The sequence below is a fragment of the Martes martes genome (assembly GCF_963455335.1).
Source record: "Martes martes genome assembly, chromosome: 9".
Taxonomy (NCBI): domain Eukaryota; kingdom Metazoa; phylum Chordata; class Mammalia; order Carnivora; family Mustelidae; genus Martes; species Martes martes.
The window spans coordinates 95163247-95180746 of NC_137896.1; the positions used below are offsets into that span (position 1 = coordinate 95163247).

A 17500-nucleotide genomic window follows, 5' to 3' on the forward strand; every position below is an offset into this window, starting at 1 on the left:
GTGCAGTTGCTGGGTCATAGGGTAGCTCTGTTTTCAACTTTTGAAGGAACCTCCATACTTTTTACAATTGCACTCAAAACCATAAGATACCTAGGAATAAATCTAACCGAAGAGGCAAAGGATCTATACTCAGAAAACTATAGAGTACTCATGAAAGAAATTGAGGAAGACACAAAGAAATGGAAAAATGTTCCATGTTCATGGATTGGAAAAACAAATATTGTTAAAATGACTGTGCTACCCCCTAGAACAATCTACACATGCAATGCAATTCCTATCAAAATACCATAAACTTTTTTCACAGAACTGGAACAAATAATCCTAAAATTTGTATAGAACCAGAGAAGACCCCGAATAGCCAAAGGAATGTTGAAAAAGAAAACCAAAGCTGGTGGCATCCCAATTCTGGACTTAAAGCTCTATTACAAAGCTGTCATCAAGACTGTATGCTACTGGCACAGAAACAGAAACATAAATCAGTGGAACAGAATAGAGAACCCAGAAATGGATCCTCAATTCCTTTTTTTTTTTTTTTTTGGTATTTCTTTTTTTTTTAATTTTTAAATTTTTTTATAAACATATAATGTATTTTTATCCCCAGGGGTACAGGTCTGTGAATTACCAGGTTTACACACTTCACAGCACTCACCATAGCACATACCCTCCCCAGTGTCCATAACCCCACCCCCCTCTCCCAACCTGGATCCTCAATTCTATGGTCAACTGTCTTCAACAAAGCAGGAAAGAACAGCCAGTGGGAAAAAAAAGACCATCTCTTTAACAAATGGTGTTGGGATAACTGGATAACCACATGCAGAAGAATGAAACTGGTTATTTCCTTATACCATACACAAAAATGAGCTCAAAATGGATGAAAGACCTAAATGTGAGACAAGAATCCATTAAAATCTTAGAGGAAAACACAGGCAGCAACCTCTGTAACCTCAGATGAAGCAGCTTCTTCAGTGAAGACACGTCTCCAAAGGCAAGGGAAACAAAGGCAAAAATGAACCATTGGGACTTCATCAAGATCAAAAGCTTTTGCACAGCAAAGGAAACCATCCACAACACCAAAAGGCACCGACAGAATGGGAGAAGATATTTGCAAATGACATATTGGAGAAAGGGCTAGTATCCAAAATATATAAAGAACTTAGCAAACTCAACACCCAAAGAACAAATACTCCAATCAAGAAATGCGCAGAAGACATGAACAGACATTTCTGCAAAGAAGATATCCAAATGGCCAACAGTGAAAAAGTGCTCAACATCACTTGGCATTAGGGAAATGTAAATCAAAACCATGATCTCCATTTCTTCCTCCTCCTCTGTGTATTTTTTACTTTAAGACATGGCTCATTCTCAGTTGAAGACAACAAGGAATCGTGTCAGTCTTTTGATGTTTAGTGTGTCATCTTCAGTGTCTGCCTCAGTGGTCCACAACTAGGTTGTCTGTTCCTAGAGGCAGGTGTTTCTGTAACTACCTAGGATCTAGAGCACTGTTACCACATAATTAGCATTTAATATACATAAACAGAATGAATATATGAATGAATATAAAATGAATATAAAAAGCTAGGACATTATGTTTCATTATCTTTCAGTAGAGCGTAAGTCCACTAGCAGCCTCTGGCTTTCAGCTCAATATTCTATGACAAAAAGAGATTTCCTTTACTCCCACTTTGTATATAGCAAAGGAGAGCAATCCGCTTGGCTGTTTGGGGTATGCTTACTCTACTTGGACTGATCTCTGTTGCTAGTGGGATTAGGTTTTATGACTGAACAGATCTGGAGGGCATGTGTATCCCAGTGGCTGGGTTGTGGAGGGTGTAGACGGAGGTAAGATCAACATCAGAAGGAGGTGGTAGGGACAGCTTCTTGGGAAGGCAAAATATTAGATATTGTGGATAGAAAAGGCTATTACAGTCTAAGTCACTTCTCCATGACTGACTTTGAAATTAGATTATGAAAATAATGAATTTCAGCAGAAGCTGTAATAACCAAGATTGTTCACCCTAGACATCATAATATCTTTTAAATGCATTTTAATATAACCCTGACTCTTGGTATAAAGTATCTTATTTCTCTCTGAAAGGTCAAAGTGATTAGGATATGCAGGAAATATTTTACTTTTTTGGTGGTTGTGGTATTCATGGAGGTGGGCAGTCAGAAGTAGAGGAAGAATGTGAAGGAAATCTCATCTATTTAGGAGTCCTTCAATAGGTGATGTGTAGTTTGTCTCAATGCCTTTTCTGTATGACTAAAACCTACATACGCTAGATATTTTAGGGATCCGGCTGATGTGTTTTAATATCTATGTTTACTTTATCCTGAAAGCAAATGCAAAGTTTCTGGCTAAGAGAACAAACATACTACTTACCATGCCAGTTTCCCATGCCTCATTGTTCCTTTTAAGGCAGTGTGGTAAGGGCAGGTGAATTCCATGCCCTCAAAAGAGGCCCTTTGCTACAAGGAGAAGAACCACAGAATTCCGTATCTGGGAGCTCATCTAAGAACTGGTGTTCAGCAGCCCCCTTCCCCTCCTGAGAGGCTGAGAGAAACCTTTGTTCTTTAATGTTAATAAACTCCCTCCAAGAAAGGCCCCCTACTTGTTCTAACCCTTTGGGTTATAAGTGAATGTTGCCTGCTTTTGTTCCCCTTTGAAATGAGAACACACTTTTCTGGGGAGATAAACATGTAAATCTCTCTCCTGGTCCTTTCACTATTTTAGGACTGCTACTGAGTCATGTTTTAAACCAGTTTACTAGTCATTTTAGCTCAGAAAACTCTGGCCAAGCAGAAATGTGAAAATATCTACCCCACATTGGCGTGTTCATAAGTAACGTGTTCTGCTGGAATTCAGATATGTCCAGCTCTCTTAGCACGAGGGGCTGAAGAGCCATAGGAGAGGATGTAACTTCAGAGAGTAAGAGATACCACTGTAGGCTGATAATAAACCTCTAATGTGGAAGTGGAAATGGGATAGGGTGGCCATAGAAGGGCCAATGATTACATATCTATGTGCCAGGAGTTAGGAGCAACATACTGCAACACATAGCACTTTGCTAGGGCTTGTTTGTCAAAGTAAAACCAAAAGGAAGGATATTTTAATTCTGTATGATTCACATTATGGTTGTAGAATCCTAGAGGCTGCAAACAGCGTGGTACTTCTTTGTCACTTGAAAGGCATTAGGGGCCTCCATGGTAGGAGCAGTGGGGTGGCGGTGGGGGAGGGCTGCATATTTACTCTAGCAGTGCTAGTGTTGGTGTCCATAAGAATTGGTGGCCAGGATATACTTGCTGTGCACAACCGAGGCAGTAAGTTCCCTTCACCCAGATTCTCTGTCCCATCAAGTAATAGTTGTCTGAATCGTACAGAAGAGGAATATGCTGACAGTCACTTGTTTGGGAGTTCATGTGATATAGCATTGGAATAGCCCAGAAATAGTTTGGTTTGGAAAAATAGGAAGCTTTGCTTGTGGACCCCTGAAATAACAGATGACCTGAAATAACAGAAGGACACAAGAACTGAAATTCTGTTTATTCTTGTCGAAGTGACTCTGAAGTAATCTCCCCACCTGGTTTGCCTTTCTATATTTCACCTGTTCTTTAGCACTAACTGGATTCTTCCTTGTCAGTGAATTCCTGTCTCTAACCACCCCAGCCAGTCCCACCTCTGTGTTCTAATTGACTCATATTACCTGTGTCACTTATTCGTACCTACCACTCACAGCCCTGTGTGGAAAACTGTTTCCCCGTTTTTCTCTTAAGGTAACTATCTGCTCTCTGTCAGTGTTTCTATCTAGATAAATGTATTTGTGTATTGTTTTTGAATTAAATTTTAACCCCTTGAGAACTGAGACTACCTCTTCATTTCCTCCAGGCTGATTAGAGTTCAAGGTCCAAGATGGTTTTTTAACATAAAGGAAAAATACAATGAACGCTGTATGCTCTCTTATTTTGAGGTTGTACCCTTTTAAAAAATTACATGCTTAATGATCAAGGTCAGAATCTTAGCAATTATTTTATAACATCTTAATCCTTTAAGTCTCACTGATGCCAAATTTAACTGTAGTTACCAGGTTTGGTTTCCACAAACACTGTAAGCTCAGTTAAGCATCCTCGTGTTCAACTCTTTATTCATTTCTTACGTTTCAGAATTAAATGTGCCATCCTTCCCTTTTAACTTATAAACGATTTGTGATTATTTTTGAAATGCTTATTTTAAAATATAAGAACTTTCCAAGCAAGCATTTTCTTTCCCCAGGGAAAGGAACTTGTGTCTAGACAAGAGCAGATGGATGCTCCCTGGTTCTCTTAGGGTTGTTATCATGAATGAAATGTAGAGGGTTTTTTCTCTCCCCCCTCCCCTTCTCCTCGGCATTCCTTTTTCATCTTTCATCAAACAATTCAGCTCATGGGTTATGTATGGCCTTCTGAAACTTGAATTCGATTTTGATGTTTGGAATGTACATTATAATTTTCCAAACATGAATTTATGAAAATGGCAGCCTGTAGGAACTCCCACAGAGGAAACAGATGACGGAGTCTGACGAAAGAAAGTCCAGGAATACACACAGGAATGGGGGGGGAGGGGGGAAGAATGCACATAGATTAGAAGAATTAGGACTGGCCAGGATGATGCTGATGGCTGTCTGGAGAGTAGAAACAGCTGACAAATAGTCACCAAGGAATAAGGAGCAGATTAAACTGATCTTCTTGTCTTTGCTCCTAGTTTCCAATGCTCAACATCTTTTAACTTGATTATGAGTTATCAAGATAAAGCATGGTAAAAGCTAGTATCACTGGTCTGGACAAGGTAAGATTTAAATTTAGAGAGTATTTAAATATTTTTGCTACTACTCCCTCAACTGCATTTCAAAAGGCATCGAAGAATACTTCACTCAAAATTCATATTCAATTTATCAATTAAATAAAATAGTGGCATAAGTTTGAGATAGTAGGCAAATACTTCCACAAGAATATTAGATTAAGTTGGAGGTTTCTGTGGGAAAAAAAAATGAGGTAGGGAAGCTGGTTTTTATTTTTTTCCAGTTATGAGCTTTTTTATTAAGTCTCCTAACTTTTTTAAAGATTACCTTTCCTCAGATCTGATGAGGTCATAATGGATACAATGTTTAACTGGTCTTCTTGGCAATCAAGGTAAAGTGGAAAATTCTAGGCATGAGTATATCAAATCTTGTCCTGAGGACCGATTTCATAGGAAATTCACTATTAAAAATGTAAAACCATCAGAAAGATGATGTGGTCTTGCCAAGGAGAGAGAAGGCATAGAAACAGAGAAACTAAGTTTTCAAGATAAGTTGCACAAACTTCCCAGTTAGAGATTTTAGCACTATTTGAATATTATTTTCAGTTTATTTTGTTCTCACAAAGCCCACTTTTTGGTGATGAATCATGTAATTGTACCTCTGTCCAGAGGAGACCAGATGATTTTGCCTGCTTAAAAATAAAGAAAAAGGTGGGGCGCCTGGGTGGCTCAGTGGGTTAAGCCTCTGCCTTCGGCTCAGGTCATGATCTCAGGGTCTTAGGATCGAGCCCCGCATCAGGTTCTCTGCTCAGCGGGGATCCTGTTTCCTCCTCTCTCTCTCTCTGCCTGCCTCTCTGCCTACTTGTGATCTCTGTCTGTCAAATGAATAAATAAAATCTTTAAAAAAAAATAAAGAAAAGGGTATATGGATTAGTAGATACAGAGGTTCATAATGTGAGGGTGATAACTAGAAGAGCTTGGTTTACTATGAATCTTACATACCAAGTATGATGGTATCTTGCATATATTCCACTTTTTTTGTGCCTTGTAGGCAAGATCGTACTTATTTGTCACTTTATTCCCAATGGCTAAATACTGCCAATGTTTATATATAAACTCGTATACAAACATTTTTGAGCGTATTCCTTTTAAACCTTATATAAAACCTAATGAACAGCTAACATCCCTGTTTAAATTTGAGTAAACTGAGGTTCAAATTGGTTAACTTGTAAAAAATCAAGTATCAAGATTCATTTATGCATCTTCTTGGACCCAATACATATCTAGAAACCTTGACCAAGCATAGTTGCTACAATTGAACAGAAATTTTAATATGTCCTGCTATGTTTACTGATATTTCTACTTCTGCCATAGCACACTTTATATTTAGCTATTACTATGTAACAGATCACCCCAAGGCTTAATGGATTAACATTACAATCATTTATTATCTCATAGTTTCCATGGGCCAGGAGGCTGGGTACAGTTTAGCTGTACACCATTGCCTCCAGATCTCTCACAAAGATTTGGTCATCCTAAGGATCAGTCAGTGAAAGAGCCATCTCTAAACTCACTCACGTGGTTGTTGGAAAGCCTCAGTTCCTCATCTGTTGTGGACTTAGGGCCTCAGTTCCTTACTGACTGTTGACCAGAGGCCTCTCTCTGTTACTTTCCATAGAGATTTTTTCCACAGCTCAGCTGTCTATCATCAGAGTGAGCAAGTGAGAGAAAAAGAAAAGGCAAACAAAAAGGGAAACCAACATCTTCTTGTAACCCAATCTCAGAAATGACATCCCATACTCCTTGCTCTATTTTATTGGTTAAGAGCGAGTCGCTAGTCTTAGCTCATGTTCAAATACCAGGAGAAGAGGGATTGTTGGGGTCCATCTCTGACTATCACACATACAAATTTGCAAATGCATCAAGATGGGATGGACAATATTGGTGAAGACCAGCATAATTAGGTTAGAACATGAGGACATGTGAACAGATCCCACAACATGGACTTAATAGGGACTTATTTAACTTCTAGCACAGAGTACTTATTTGCTTATACAATGGCTTCTAAAACACAAAAGAGTCACTGAATCAAGATAGAGCTATGCAGTATATGGTCAGGAGGGCAGGAGAATAGTGGAGCTAAATAGTGGAGAAAGGAAGGCCAAGACTGGCTCAAGGTGATTGGAGAAGGGATTTGGAGCAGAGGACAGATCTGAGGAACTATACAAAGAAACAAGCTGAAGCTAGTATATAATTCAAAGATAACAATGTGCATGTCAAAGAGAAGAGAAAAGTAATTACCTCACTAGGGAAAATTCCATTTGACTTAGGTTCTGATATTCAGACATTAATCTCAGAATCTGAGAGAAGTGATGTTGCCAGTAGTGACTAAAGTCATAGCCAGATTAGTGAGAGGATACAAAATCAGGGTCAGAAGTGAAAGGTCTAGAAGATGCAGGAAATCCTAGCCAAGTGCTTCAGTAAGATTCTGGCCATTCTTGTATCTTGTAGGAAAGCATCTATTTGTAGTGGGAGTATATGCTTCTGTAAATACTTACAGAAATGAAATAGCCATTATTCATGAGGTGGACATACAGATCCATTTGATGAGCAAGCAACTGAAAAAAAAAAAGATTCTAAGTTCAGAATTTTGGAAGACCCTATTTGGATGGGGAGAACCTAGAATGTCCTCTAATAAACTAATTAATGATCATGATATTCTTTACTAAAACTTCCAAACTGGTATAATATGATGGCTGGCTTCTTTGGTTCATCCTTTGTTATTTTTGAGTGGTGCCAAAGCTACAGAAGTGTCTACTTCAATTTGCATTGGACCCTCCTACACTGAGTATGACTTGGAGCTTTGGATTCTGATGATCTCCTCACTAAATGATTACACTTCACAAATGTGCTGAACTGTCAAGGTATACCTAGAGCCTTTAAAATGCCAGTCAGTCTTTCCTTTGGGCAAATTTGGGCCCCTAGTGGTTTGGATCAACTCTCCTATATACTCTCTTCTCCTCTAACTTAACATCAAGTTGGGGACCCCTTGAATAAAATCTCTTAGCAGTGTCTGATAGAAACCATTTTGGGGAAAGAATGCATTATGAATAGAAAGCACATGAAACAGTACTTTTCTGCTGTGGGGGGAAACTGATATTGCCCCCCCCCCGAGTCTCCCCAAAATAACACCTTCTGACTTCAGTTATTCTGATAATGTAATTCTCTAACCCCTCCACTGGAGTTGGCCACAATTCCATCCCACTTTTGATATTTTATTCTTCCTAGATTTTTTCAGATGTTCTCATTCTTACTTTTTATTTTATATTAACACTTACTAGACTGGTTCTTTCTCTAAAGCACAGGGTCCTTGTCCATTTTCTCTTCTCTTTCCTTGGTTTTGAAGTTTGTGCAAGGACCACACTCACAAGAGCGTGTTGGTTGACTACCCCACCACAACTGAGGGATTCATAATCATGCAGATATCCTAGTTTGGCCATGGCGAACTCGTCAAGGATACAGTAATGAATCTTTCTCCTTGCTCAGTGGTGATCCTCCTACTCAAGTAGTTCTGAAAGGATTCTGAGCTCGGGTTTCTAAAAGGTCCCTAGTGATCAAACCTAGAATGCCCACTAATAACTTGGTTAATGACTCATGAAACTAATAAAATTATTGAACTAATATGAAGTGATGGGCAGAAAGAGACTTAGTAAGTGAAATATGTTACTGCTTATTTGGTCCCTGAAATCGTGAATGACAAAGGAGTTCTTTTCTACATTCCATTCTTTCACTTCTCATCCTTCTCCCACTTGGATCGATTAGCTGTGCCAGAAACATCCGAGCCTAAGATGCAAAAAAGAAGGAAGAGCTGGTCTCATTCTAAAAGTGACTCCTAATGTAAAACAGTTGACATACAGAAATGTCAAGCAATTTTAATATATTATACTAAGGACTGTGATGGTACATACCTAATTAGGATGCTATAAAATTACAGAGAACTGACAACTTTGTGAATTAAGGAAAGTTTAACAATGTCAGTTAATTCTAAATGAGATACCAGAGATTAAGGAGAAATTCACCTGGGCCAAAGAGAAAGAGGTATATTTAAGTTTGAAAATAAATTCATCATGGACATGTTGGTATTACATGGCATGTTTCCATGTCATCTTTGAAGACATTAAATAGTCAGTCTAATTGGAACATTTAAATAAATATATGTAGGACTAGGTGGGGAAACATAGGTAAAAATCACAGGCAGGTATCTGATGTTTGTGTTTGTATCTTATAAAGATTTTAGAGTCCCTCTATATTAAAGGGAATCATTGAAGTGTTTAAAGTTAGATGTGAATCTTTTAGGTGTTTACTCAGGGGCGGTGGAGTTGGTTGGCCATTCATTTCCGCTACCTCTAGTTAACCTTGGATTTTGCTCTTATGGTTGTCAGCAGTCCTATTTGCATCTTTAGTGCAACTCCATGTTCGTTTTACTGATTGAGCCTGTGCTCTTGAAACATCACCTCTGATGTCTTTCTGAAGGATTAAGTCTAGAGCTTCCTTACCTCTCTTTTAGGATCTCAGTAGACACTAGAATGAGGCGACCTTGATTTTTATATGCGTGCTGAACTCTGATTTCATTCCTCTTGGAACGCCATCATTCTGTGGCCTGGTGTGCACTCTGCATACAAAAGCTTAATGAGAACTTACACGTTTATTTTCAACTTTGATCATCCTTTCAGGATATAAGCTATTAAGAGCAATACAGTATTTCTGATAAATAACTATAAAGTGGTGTCTACATTTTTGGATGTAATTCAGAAACTAGAAAGAAATTTCTGTTTATGTAATCCTATATCAAAAACTCTGTTAATGTATAATGTGAGAATCACAAAGGCAGTGCTGTATTCTATCCTAATTCGTGGGAAGCAGAAGTAGCTTCATATTTGAAGTAGTTTCAGACTTTTTCTATCTGAGTATTACTTTTGGGATATTTAATTTTTCAGACGTTACAAGAGGTATTAGAAGAATTCATAGTTTAACATCTTGGGTTCTGTCAAGATGGATTATTGTTCTATGAACTTTGTTTCTCTGTCTTATCACTTAAAAAAAAAAAAACAGGACAAAACTAAAACAGGAAAGAGTGCAGCAGCTTGGAGAGCAAAGGTATTGGTTAAAGAGTGGTAGTGGTTGACCAAGCCCTAAATAAATAAGTATTGAATGTGCTTCAAAGCAGAGCATGGAGAAAGATTTTCTTAAGGGTCAGACCCAGAGAAACACTGACTTGAGGTAAGAGAAATGAATGTCTTCTCAGTTAAAGTAAACAAAATTGAATTAGTTGTGGGCCTTATCAGGTTGAGGAATATAATAAGATCATTAGAATATTAAGGATAAATTGAACTGTGAGCCCCCATTTATAAGTGAGGATTCTGTACCTCCTCTCCCACCATTTTTCACCCTTTAAAGGTTGATGTTATATTCTGTTCCAATCTTTTTATTGAAGAACTTTTTTTTCCCTGCCTCTTCTGACAACGCTACATCCATAACAGTGTTGTTCATACCAATATGCCACCCCCTCAGTCTCCCTAGAGAGATTCTTTACTCCATGTTGGAGCAAACAGAATGCCTTTCTCCAAACTTAGGGTTTCAGAGCAGTCCTCAGCATGTTTTTGGTCCCAGAACATCCATTATGACAGTGGTCACTTTTTAGGTCTTTGCTTTCCTCTCTTTCCCTTTGGCACAGAATCAGACCTGGAGGCTGTTGAAGAAAGATAACATGTCACCTTCTGCATTTTCCTCCTCCTCAGATCTTCTTCAGGGCAATCTTGCACAAACAGAACAAAGCCACACAACAACACTGATCACCCTTTTATACTCCATCAAAGGTCTTTATGAAAATAGAGATGTGTGCCCTAGAGCCAGGGTCCAGTGGGTGGGTACTACCTAACTCAACTTCTATTTTTTATTTTTATTTTTTTAAGATTGGTTGACTGCTTTGAGACAGAGAGAGAGAGTGAAAGAGAGAGTTATGGGGGATGAGGAGAGGGGAAAGAGGAGAGAGAAAATCCCAAGGAGACTCCCCACTGAGTGTGGAGCCTGAAGGCTTGATCTCACAACCCTGAAATCATGACCTGAGCTGAAATCAAGAGCGAGGTGTTTAACTGACTGAGGCTACCAGGTGTACCTACCTAACTCAACTCTACAGTGGGCAATTATTAATTAAGGTTGAATATTAGGCATCTGGTCACAGTCACAATTTCTGAGGGACTTCCTCACATAAAACTGTTGATCAAAGTGGTTTCTTTTACATTCTGGTCCAAGAGCTAGAACTTTATTTTTTGAGTCTTATTCTGTAAAAAGGACAGCCTTAAGGATAATCTGTTGATCTTTTCAAATATTTGAATCATGAGAAGATTCAAAGTAAAAAAGGGACAGACATTAATATAACAGACCCTCCTTCTACAACTGAGGTGTAACAAATGTTAACATTTTTCAGTATCTGATTCACATTATTATTTTCTCAAGAATTAAGATATACTTGAAACCTCCTGGGGTGCCTGGGTGGCTCAGTGGCTTAAAGCCTCTGCCCAGCTCAGGTCATGATCCCAGGGTCCTGAGATTGAGCCCCGCATCGGGCTCTCTGCTCAGCTGGGGGCCTGCTTCCCCCTCTCTCTCTGCCTGCCACTCTGCCTACTTGTGATCTCGGTCTGTCAAATAAATAAATAAAATCTTTAAGAAGAAGAAGAAGAAAAAAAAAAGAAACCTCCTAAGGAACTCTACCTCATCTCACGCCCCTCTTTCCTTCTCTAAGACAACCACTATACTTAAGGTGGTATACATCCTTTTAGAACATGTGTATTAAAATGTATATGTCTTTGGGGCGCTCGGGTGGCTCAGTGGGTTAAGCCTCTGCCTTCAGCTCGGGTCATGATCTCAGGGTCCTGGGATCGAGCCCCACGTCGGGCTCTCTGCTCAGCGGGGAGCCTGCTTCCCCCTCTCTGCCTGCCTGCCTCTCTGCCTACTTGTGGTCTTTCTCTCTGTCAAATAAATAAATAAAATCTTTAAAAAAAAAAAAAAAAATAAAATGTATATGTCTTTCATCATGCAGTACTCTTTGTGAATTTTTAAATTATTTCACAAATGGTATACCTTTTCAGTTTGCTTTTCCTGGTCAACACTTTGAACTTAGGACTTACTCATTTGACTATAGTGGCTGTCTCCTGACTTACATCCTGAAATCCGTTTTGTTCCATCCTGATGTATTGCCCGTGAATTTGGAGTGAACAGCTCACTGTTATCTCCCCAATGTCTCACTTAGTGGATTCCACACCCTGGGATAGTGCCTGTTGGAAGGGATCCCTTAAAGCTATTATTTTTATTCCTAGGTTAATATAACTCTTCTTATTAACTTTTGGACTATTCAACCTATTAAGAAACAACTATAACCATAGAGACAGAAAGATGTTCCTGTGATTCCAATGTACTCAGCCCTGCTAACCAGTACCTCTTTAGAAGTCAATATTTGGCCATGCCCTAGAAAATGTCTCAGCTCATTGGTTGGGACTAGAAGGCTCTATTTTATTAGATTTTGTCAAAGTGTTTGCCAGAATGATGTGTGCCCATTTGACTCCCTTCTATAGTAGAAGGGTTCCCTCTTTTCCATATGCTCAGTAAGATGGGTGTTATTAAACTTTAGTTTGTTTGCCCATTCCAAGAGGTATGAAATAATTCTCTTGTTGTTCACATTGTAAGTTTTCCAATTATTTGTGAAGTAAAGCATCATGTATTTATCAATAATACGGGATTTAGTATTTTGTGAATTACCTGTCTAACCCCCTTCGTCTAGTTTTCTATTTTTAGCCTTATTCATTTGTAGGAATAGTTATTTTATGTACACGTAGAATTACTAACTATCAGTGAAACACTAGGGATAAAACTTCAGGCAGCTAACTGCTACTGATGGTACCATAAAAATCTGTAAAATTGTTGATGGTCATGATGGCAGCTTAGGCATCAAAGAGAATGAAATTAATATTCAGAATTTTCAGTTTAGGAAGGGAAGGGAATTTATAATTCCATTTAAGAAAGATACTTATGGGGGGTACCTGGGTGGCTCAGTGGGTTAAACCTCTGCCTTCGGCTCAGGTCATGATCTCAGGGTCTTGGGATCGAGCCCCGCATCAGGCTCTCTATTCAGCAGGGAGCCTCCTTCCCCTTCTCTCTGCCTGCTGCTCTGCCTACTTGTGATCTCTATCCATCAAATAAATAAAATCTTTTTTTTTTTTTAAGAAAGATACTTATGGGAAATTCCAAATACATTAACAATATTTTCATGCCTAGGGAGGTCAATTTCAATAATCTAGATTATTTGGTCATATAAAACAGTTTATTCCAACAGAAATGGAAAGCTGGAATGGCCTTAGCTTCATGTGGTAGTTTTTAGAAATATATTTTTGTAGCAGTAAAACTCAGTGTCCACCAAATTCCTTTTATGTAAAAGTATTTCAAAGACACAAATGAAAAATTCTAATGGTATAGAGAACCAATTCTAGTAATTCACTCACAGAAGGAAATTCACTCCATGCATGCTTCGGTTTTGATCATCTCTATTGAAAGAATGGCTAGTCTATTTTCCTGTAACTCTCCTCTTTTTTTTTTTTTTTTAAATACACTTTTTAACATTGAACTTTACCTAGTAGAAATACGTTTTTTTAGAAAGGTTTTATCTTAAATACTTTGACCCTAGAAAGTAAAGTAATTTAGCAGAGTTTCTCACACTAGGGATTAAAACGGATGTTAAAGTATCCACAGAGGATGAAAATGAGTATAAAGATGAATCAGGCGTGAAAGTTCAGAAATGGAAAATGGATGAATGATGTTTCTATTTTATTGTCCTTGTAAATAAAATGAATTGTGCTTTTGGCTTTCATTTGCCATATGAATTGATTGTTACAAGATAAAACCTGAGAAAATTGAATTATAATTTTTGAGAATCAGTGAATCAGCAGCATTTTTTCAAGTAGTCAGTGGAAGTGTTCCAGACATTCCACTGAATTTGCTTTCTGCAAAGCTCCACTATGTATGTAGGTGTCTTTGTTTAAAGAGGTGCTAACATTTTAGGGATTTATATATGTATCTTCTTTCACATTGAAATGATCCTGGTAAAATGAAACAAAACTGCATTTGGCTTTGAGCCCACTGGTCTGTAAGCCTAGACTTTGTGCTGGAGTGCTCTGGGATTCTGTCTCCCCTCTTGTAAGGTTCTTCTACAAGCCTCCCTCCACTACCATCCCCCTACTTCCAGTCTCAAGTCCTGTCTCAACAAAAGTGAAATACATCTGATCACTTCATTCACATGTTGCTATGAAATCCTATAGGTTAAGATCTATTTATTACTCAACACCTATGACTTTAGCATATGATATTAGTTAAATATTTACCAAGGCTTTTTGAGGGCCAAATGCCATCCAATAAATGCGTATGCATCATTTCATTAAGATAGAACGTTTTAGGGGTGCCTGGGTAGCTCAGTGGATTGAGCCGCTGCCTTCAGCTTGGGTCATGATCTCAGGGTCCTGGGATCGAGCCCCGCATAGGGCTCTCTGCTCAGCGGGGAGCCTGCTTCTGCCTCTCTCTCTCTGCCTGCCTCTCTGCCTACTTGTGATCTCTCTTTCTAAAAAAGAAAAAAAAAAAAAAAGAACCTTTTATTTTATAGACAAAGAAGCAGGTTTAGAAGGAGTTAAGAAAACTTGGATAAGGTTTCACAGCTAGTAACTAGCAGAAATGAACTTCAACTCAGGTTAAAATAACACAAAACATGTATGTGTATACATGATAGCACACAATCCTGAGCAGGTTTCAAAAACTTGTAGTTGCATACCATCACCATTCATGGAGTAATGGTTTACTTCCTGTGCTGACAGATCACTGTATTGGGTCCACCCCAAACTACACAGGTAGGCACACAGCTCCACTGAGCAGCTGGAATACAGGGAGCATGCCACCTTGCCCAAGGGCTGGAACGGGAGCGTAAGAGAAAGATGGCTTAATCCACTGTTTCTCGCTTTGTTTAATGCAGTGATGCCACGCTTTGCCGAGCAAGTAGAGGTGGCTATTGAAGCCCTGAGTGCCAACGTCCCTCAACCATTCGAAGAGAATGAGTTCATTGATGCCTCTCGCCTGGTGTATGATGGTGTTCGAGATATCAGAAAAGCTGTGCTGATGATCAGGGTATGTAAGGCTTCTACAGTTCGGAGCTGTTCAGAGCGTCTGGTACAGACTCCAGAGAGTTTACTTGGTTTGTGTTAATTACTTAGTTTTACTTGTTAAGCTCTTTGGCTCCTCATTTAGTCAGACAAGGGGATCGCTTTAGTCAGGCAAAAGGGACAAGTGATTCCAACAAGCCTAGATTTACAGCTGAGGAGTGATGCTCTGCCTATTTCTTACATGCATTGTTGTCTAAATTTGATACTAACCTGCAGGTGCCCCTGCAATTAACCATGTGTTCCTCTGGCTAACATTATTTTCCCATCAGGATCAGAAAGCCATGAGTTGGAAAGAAAGGAAGAGTACCCAGCTTAGCAGTATTAATAATAATGATGATGATGATAATGGTCTGATACATAGTCACACTATCTTAACAACAAAGAATTACAATCTTATGAATAAGGCTGTATAATTTTGTAGCAAACCTCTTCCCATCACTTACTCTACAAGCTTCCCATCCTCAGTCTTTTGTTGGCAGCTGTGAGCCTTCCAAACGACTGTCCAAGTGATACAGAGCCATATGCTAGAAAACATATAATACAGTAGGTTTTAAAACTCAACATAAGTATCCATTGCAACTTGTTTTGTTTACCCACAAGGTACCTTCTTTTATTTACATTAAGACACATAGCTTCCCTTGTTCCATTTAACTGCTACATAATATTTCATTGTAAGATGAGATTTTTTTTTTCTTACCTTACCAACAATTTGGCGTGGTTTTCAAATAAGTTTCTTACCCACAGAACTCTTTTTTAAAATAAACTTAAATATTCAAGAGCATAATTGATGACACAAATACATTTGGGGCTATTAAGACTGAAAAAGAGATGGGGCTTCTGCAGTGACAATCGTAAGAACATGAGAACATATTGTCTGATATCAATATAATGTGAGCCACAATTGTAGTTTCAAATTTTCTGGTAGACACATTGAAAAAAAAAAAAAAAACCCACAGGTGAAGTCAATTTTAATAATTAATCAAATGTATCTAAAATGTTATCATTTTTGACATGTGGCATTAGCTACATTAAAATTCTCAGTAATTCATTGTAGCTCATGTCTACCATATTGGGTTAGATAGCACTGAAGTGCATCCCTACCTTAATCCTCTGCAGTTGTCTCTAAGGCTGCTCAATAAAACCACAAGGTATCTGTTCACTGCATTCTGAAAAACTTGCTCTCAGGGAGATCACTGAACATCTAAACCAATATAACTTCAGACACTGTAAAACAATACTAACCAAATAATATCTGTGGTATTTTGTTCTGTTTGAACAATATATACCTAGTCCTTTGAGTATTTTATCTGTGGGATTAATTCTCCTCTGAATCTTGATATCTTTGAGGTCATTAAATTCATGAGTGATCCTCTTCAACTGTGATTTCCAGAGTGCAATATGGTACTTCCATGGTGATCTGAGCAGGTGGATTAGAGTATCACCAGGAAGAGTCTCTCTTCCCTCTTGGTTGGTATCCGTGCTTCCCCTGAAACACTACTAAACACCTTTGCTTGGGAGGGCAAAAAACATCTTCAAATTTTGTCTTTAAATTCGGCTTGATTGTTTTCTCATTAAATAAGTCTGTCTTTCATAATAATTTCATGATCAGAGTGTTCAGACCATTGCATAAGTTACATCAGATGATTCTCATACTTAACAATGTGGAGTTCATGTTTGGAATTTGGAGGCTATCAGATATATTTCCTGTTCTTCTAACTTGCCCATTTTAGATATGTCAAACTCTTAACACCTTGCAAGACTTGGCTGAAACCTTCAAATTTTCTCCATCAAAAATATTGACCCTCTCCTTCATCTATGTATAACTATTTCTGTTTATGATAGTATTTATTACATTATTCCCTTTTATGTCTTTTACCTTCTTTATACTGTGAAATTTTGGAAAGCAAAGGCTGTGTTTTTATTTTCCCTTCACTGTAGTGCCTTGTCTGGCACAGTGGTCAATGGTGTGTGTGTGTGTGTGTGTGTGTGTGTGTTGGTAGTGGTGGAAACAGATACCTAGGAAGATAAGGAAGGTAACAGAAAAGGGATGAGAATTTGAGGAGAAGGAAAAGAAAGGTAGTCAGGCTTTTAAACCTGTAACAAATTAGATCATTCTTTTTCCATTACATACTAACTTGTGAAATAAGGTAATAGACCATGAGAATTATGTTTTCAAAGCATTTGACACTAAATCCCACTATAATCCTCAAGACACATTCCCTCTTTTGCCATTTTTCTGCTTTGTTAGCCTTCACATTTTTGTGACAACCATTCATCTGGGAGGCTGAGGAAGTTTATAGCCATCATTCATTTATTCATTCATGAGCTGTAAAAAAACATAATTTTAGATAAAATGCCATATCTTTGTTGAAGTGTCATTCCTACATCTCGACATTTCAAGTGATTTGATCAGATGGATTTCACACCACTTGAAACTTAAGAGAGAAATGTACAGTATGTACAAATTGTTATT

General features: G+C 38.3%; 1 protein-coding gene across 5 annotated transcripts in view; it reads left to right on the forward strand.

Moving 5' to 3' along the window:
* CTNNA2 (catenin alpha 2) overlaps positions 1-17500 on the forward strand; it is a gene marked incomplete at its 5' end in the record, with an annotated part of 988253 nt that overhangs the window by 857516 nt on the left and 113237 nt on the right. For all 5 annotated transcript variants that reach the window (XM_080812651.1, XM_080812652.1, XM_080812653.1 and 2 more), the window contains one exon: positions 14841-14992. In XM_080812651.1, coding sequence (XP_080668777.1) covers positions 14841-14992 — 152 coding nt within the window. The remainder of the gene's footprint in view (positions 1-14840; positions 14993-17500) is intronic.